The 6,000-nt window shown below is 41.0% G+C and overlaps 1 protein-coding gene across 3 annotated transcripts in view; it reads left to right on the top strand.

Annotated features, from left to right (window-relative positions):
* The window catches only part of MGST1 (microsomal glutathione S-transferase 1), a 28,625-nt gene extending 22,899 nt beyond the window's left edge, over positions 1-5,726 (top strand). For all 3 annotated transcript variants that reach the window (XM_044992556.1, XM_044992563.1, XM_044992571.1), the window contains exons 2-4: positions 9-156; positions 1,335-1,429; positions 5,095-5,726. In XM_044992556.1, coding sequence (XP_044848491.1) covers positions 9-156; positions 1,335-1,429; positions 5,095-5,341 — 490 coding nt within the window. In that variant the 3' untranslated portion in view covers positions 5,342-5,726. The remainder of the gene's footprint in view (positions 1-8; positions 157-1,334; positions 1,430-5,094) is intronic.
* Positions 5,727-6,000: the final 274 nt, after the last annotated feature.

The raw sequence follows: 6,000 nt of genomic DNA on the forward strand, positions 1-6,000 counted from the left end.
TCTTGTAGGTCTTCAGTGAGATACGCAGAAATGGCTGAACTTGCCCAGCTAATTGACAGCGAGGTGTTCCTGGCTTATGCTACCTACACAACCATTGTCCTTTTAAAAATGATGCTAATGAGTGTTACAACAGCATTCTTCAGAATGACAAGAAAGGTAAAAAACCAGGGATGTAATGTGGCAGAACCGATTGAGATTCACATTAAAATACAAAAGTATCTCTTCCCTTTTCTGCTTTAAATACTGATGATTATTATTATTCTAATAATATTCGGTTCCTTTCCTTAGTCTGGTGGTGCTTCATTTAATGTCACTAATAGAAAATGCCTACCACCGTAATTACAAGGCTGTCTCTTTTACACACACATTTGAGTTACTGTATCTTTCTGCTCCTGAAACTATTCCATTCTTCTATATAGAAATCCTTTCTCACTGGTGGATTCTCTCTTGTTGCGCAGAACGCGCTGTCTCTTGAGCACACATCTTATAAAGCAGATGTTGTGTGATTTTTTTTGTGTCAAACTAACCAAATAATAATTGGGGGTGGGAGGGTGGGGAGGAAATGCACAGATTTCCAAGCAGTGTGTATTGCAGTTTTCAGTCTGGAAGTAACAAAGGACTATATAGCTATGTGAGAGGAGAGGTAACGGCCTCCTAACTAGTTTAAAGGCAGATGGGAGGGGAGAAGCCCACCTGGCTACTGCTGCCACATGGGAATCTGAGGGAAGAAAGCAAGCAAGCTGGCAGCAATTATACCTACCATCTCTTCTAGATGGCTTCCCAGACCAACCATACCACTTCTATCTTGGCAAGGTTGAGTTTCAGTCAGCTTCCACTTGCTTCCAGCCCTCACTATAACTGAGGCCTCGTCCACACACGCAGATTGTATTGCATTAAGCTATACTGTTATAGTTAGAGCAGTACAGCTCTACTAGTGTGGACACAGATCTACTGATACAAAGCACCTTTATACCAATATGACTATTCCCGAATGGGAATAAGCTATGCTGATATAAGGCACCTTTTTTACCAGTATATCTGCTTCCACACTAGAACATGTAACATTATAACTACATAGGAAAAAAAATCCCACCCCTCACTCACGTAGTTCTACTAGAACAAAAGCTGTTATGTAGCGTAGGCTTGATTTTTTTCAGTTTTGGCATTTTACAAGGCTTTGGTGCACGTATGTAACATCGGTTAGGATTACTGGGATGTTAGGGATGTTCTTTAAGAGAACAGTTGCACCAAGCTGCAGGAAGCTTTTATATCTTAGCAAGAAGAGCTGCATTTCTTCTAATGCATTTGGTTGGGGTGTGTGTTTGTTTGAACAGGCGTTTAGTAACCCAGAAGATACAGCAGCGTTTGGCAAAGGTGAGAATGCTAAGAAGTACCTGCGGACTGACCCAGACGTTGAACGTGTGCGCAGGTAATACCACAGAAGTCTATCGGAACGATTCTTGGGTAACAGAATAAAGCTATTTTAGAGAATGAATTACAGCCCATTTTCTCTAGGTCCCATATATAATTTATTTTGTTTATGTGGTAATCTAATGGAACAAGTGTCTAAAAAGAACACAGTCTGATCAGCATATGTATTAGTTAATTTTATATATGTATTTAAATATTATTTATCTGAGTGGGCAAGGACCGACTGTGAATAAAAGCCTGATCCTGAGCAATATCCAATGTGTGTGTGACTTGGGGGCGTGGGGAAGATTGTAAACCAAGCTTAAAAACTGGACTGAACTTCAGTGGGTGATAGTAAGTATAAATAAGCTTCTTATGCAACTTGCACACGAACAGCTGTGATTACTGACCTTTCCTTTTCAACGCTTGCTAATGCAAAGGAAATGGTGGGGAAGAGGAATAGGTGTATTACCTATTCAAATCATGGAATTCAAGATAGTATCACAGGGCCCAGTCTGGCAAGGTGTTGTACTGAGTGGGAGTTGAGGCCTCTTCTCTCTTTGCATAATGGAATCCACAGGTTCCCTACTGTTGTGCTAGTTATACAGGAAGATGCATACAGGAAGATGTAATCCTATATTCTGTTTAAAAAAAAAATGGTGATGTGTCACTTAGCAGTGTATTAGAATTTAAGTGTTTCCATTCTGCCATGAGCCTTTCTCTAAGGGCTGAATATTGGTTTGAAACTCTTTTTTGCTTTTATTTAGCTTGCAGTGACATTCATCTATACTCTCACAAAAATATTACTTACAGATACTTTTTGACAAACCATTACTAATCCCTCTGCTGTCCCCCCGAAAAAGGAAATTTTTCATTTCATTCAACTTAAGTCACTAGTCTTCATTAATGTGATATAGTAAAAAAAAAAAAAAAAAAGTAAAGCAAAAGGGATTTTATCAATATAAAAATGGCTAATAAACATGGCCCACAACTCTTTCTCCTAATGGCTTTAATATGAAGTTATATCTTTATTCCCGCTGCTGGGGAGCAAGCTACCAAATGTCAGTGATGGGGAAGACTCTTTTAACATAAGCAACAAGACTCTTTGGAGCCATCGCTAGGAATCAAATGCATCCTTGCAAAGGTAGAGTTATGTAGAGAGGATTCCATATATCCTGATTTCCAGTTAATGGAAACATATTGGTGGGAACCAATCCCATCCCATTAACATCACTGTGAATAGGATTTGGATATTGGCACCGGTTTACTACCAACTCTTTTGGGAAGAAAGCCCCCAGGTGAGGGAAGGTTTGTGAGGCAGCAGCCAAGGAAGGAAGTGCTGGGACATCTTCCCTCATTGCAGCCCTGCAAACTTGTGGCTGGTGCTCAGCTGTCCCAGCTCCTCCTCCTGCAAACCTGCCTGCACAGAGGCAGTAAAATGCTGCAGGCTGGGAAGTGAGGCTGTGGGCAGATCAGTAGTGGGGAGAGGGGCTGCAGCCTGGATGCCAGAGATGCAGAGTGCCTGAATTCTTCGAGCTGCGCCCTGCTGCAGGGAGCTGCATGCAGGGAAGGAAGTGCTGTGATATGCTGAGCCCTAAGAGAGAGCTCAGGGAGAAGTACGGTGCAGCCCCAGTACCTCTGCTCCATGTACAAAGCCCTGACATCTGGGCTGCAGCCTTTCTTCTTACCACTGTCCGGCCTGCAGAGCTGCAGCCAGGAAAGGCATGTCCTAGCACTACCTTCTCTGGCTGCAGCCTCGCAAACTCACTGTCCACTTATTAGCAACTGCTGGATGGTAGCAATTTTTTGCTGGCCACGTAGAGATTTTTGATAAGTGGAATCTACTGTAGTTCCCTGAAGTTTGTTCTGAGTGGCTATCAAGGAGTCCAGGGCACTTCTTTATAAGCCTGAGGGCTTTCCCTGAGGATACTGGCCAAAAGTTCCCCATCTCCCCCCCTGTTGTGCAGTGAGTTGTTTGCTAGTGTCCACTTGGATTATGTTCACCAAAGTGGCTGCATTTCAGTGAGAAGTCATTCCTGTACGTGTATAGCTTCAAAAAGATGAAAAGGGCCATGTGAAAGTAGAGTATTAACTTTGCTACCATAGTAAATTGTCCATGTAGGATACACTGTTGTTTAAAAACAAAAAAAACAAAAAAAAAACCCCACAAACAACCTACTAGAATTACACACACAAATCAGTGTTAAGATTCTGTTCTAAGCCCTCCTCCCCTAAAGCCATAGACAGAGCCATAACTAGGCATGTTAGCACCCGGGGTGAGCAAGCATATTTATGCCCCCTACTGTTTTTTTCCCCATTATTTTTCCACCCCGGCAGCTTTGCACCCTGGGTGGCTGCCCCGCTCGCCCCACCCTGGTTATGGTCCTGGCCATTGATTCCAGTGTTGATGCTTCCACAGAACAGTTAACTCAGCCCAGTTCAACTTACTCAATTAACATTGCAACACACATTCTTTTTACAGCAGTGGTTAACTTTATATGGTGTTGGCAAATAGTTATTATGGGTGGTTGTTTTTTTGCAAACTTCATGACAACTGTGAAGAATGAAGCATTACTGTAAGAGTGATTTAGTTTCAGTTGGATTTATTAGTGTAAGAAGAGGCATAATGACATTTCTATGTTTAATGTATATTTTTAGTGCGTTTCTGCTTTTATGATAAAAAGCAATGCAAACAGTTCCTAATCTGTTACTGGCTAGCAGGGAAACCTAAAATAATTAATGGTTGTGCCAAACAGCAAAGCTCTTGCTTGAATTAAATTTTCCCAAAGTTGTGGAAGCAGAGGAAGAGTTCTACGGGAGGTGTGGAAGAGCATTTTCAGATCTGGGGTTTTGGTTTGGGCCCATTTCAGATAATTTGATTTATGGCATCAAAATAACAATAGCTGAAAACTGTGTGGCCTACCAGTGGAGAAGAAAAAACCAGAGGAACAAATGGGACACTCATTAGGCCAGAGTGCTCAAAAAGAATGTTCTGCAAGATGGCTGACCGTCAGGCACTTTGATTGGAAGGAATAAAACTATTTGTGCGTTGAAGTTTGTCATGAAAATGAATTCATAAAAGCAATGCTGCAGACTATCAAGGATAGCTGAAATAATGCATATTACAGTACTTTCTAAAGAATTCATTAGACTGACTATCCAATACAGCTTTAATATTTTGGAGTGCTTTTCAGTTAAATTGTACCTCCAATGCACTCCAGGAATTAGACAGTTATAAAATTTAAAATACAAAATTAAAGCCAGGAGAAAGGGAAGGGAATTGAGGGACATGCAATGGTAGAAAATGTTTTTCATATTAACACTTTATTGATTGTACATAAGGGGTTCTCAAACTGGGGATTGGGACCCCTCAGGGGGTCGCGAGGTTATTATATGGGGGGGTCATGAGCTGTCAGCCTCCACCCCAAACCCTGCTTTGCATCCAGTATTTATAATGGTGTTAAATTTATAAAAAAGTGTTTTTAATTTATAAGGGGGGGTCATACTCAAAGGTTGCTATGTGAAAGGGATCACCAGTACAAAAGCTTGAGAACCACTGATGGTACATAAAGATAAATGTGTGTTAATCTGGTCCTTAATTGTTAGCACTGCTTTGAAGATGCAGTAGAACTTTAAGTCTTTTTTTAAACCAATGCTTTATTCTGTACAACTTTCTTTCCCCAGAGGCCACCTGAATGACCTTGAAAACATTGTCCCGTTTATTGGCATTGGTCTGCTCTATGCCCTGAGTGGCCCTGCTCTGTCCACAGCCTTGCTGCACTTCAGGATCTTCGTTGGGGCTAGAATCTTTCACACTATTGCGTATTTGACACCTCTCCCCCAGCCCAGCAGAGGCTTGTCTTGGGCAGCTGGGTATGCAGTTACCATCTCAATGGCATACAGGGTGCTGACAACAGGATTGTACCTGTAACTAGAACACAGCCTCATCACCCCCTCGACATTCCACATGAAGTTTCCAATAGTACACTAGATTAAACATGGCTATCTTAAATGAACTGTCAAATCTTTGTAACAATTTTTACTTGGTGACTAGGGCTGCAGAGGCTCTTCATTCCTGTTTGAAATGTTTCTCTTCAAAGCAAAAAAGTTCCTTCCCCATGTCCTCTCTATTCACAGTCTGCTCTGCCAAAAAACATTAGTTTGAATGTTCTCTCTGTGATTTGTTGAAGGCTTAAGATTCTGAACATACGACAGTGCTGTATCTATAGCATGTATGGTGATTTTCTACAGATGCACTCTTTTGGGCTGTATCTCCGAAGCCTAAATCAATAAAGACAAGAAAAAAAAAATAAGTGTGTTTGAATTTTTGTTTTTGTTTTGACTCCTCTAACTGCAGCCAGCAAATAGGATGTCACAATGAATCAGAGAGCGATTCAAATCAGACTGTTCTTTTGAGGAACGTTTACCTTAATAATAAGATATAGCAAGTAATGCCAGGCCTTGCAAAGAATTTTTGATGAAATTGTTATTGGTGTAATCCACTATGGGATTACAAAATGAAATTCCAGCAGATCAATTTTCTCAGGCTAATAGCATATTTAATATATATATTGTGTGTGTGTATATATA

Source organism: Mauremys mutica, chromosome 1 (genome assembly GCF_020497125.1).
Source record: "Mauremys mutica isolate MM-2020 ecotype Southern chromosome 1, ASM2049712v1, whole genome shotgun sequence".
Taxonomy (NCBI): domain Eukaryota; kingdom Metazoa; phylum Chordata; order Testudines; family Geoemydidae; genus Mauremys; species Mauremys mutica.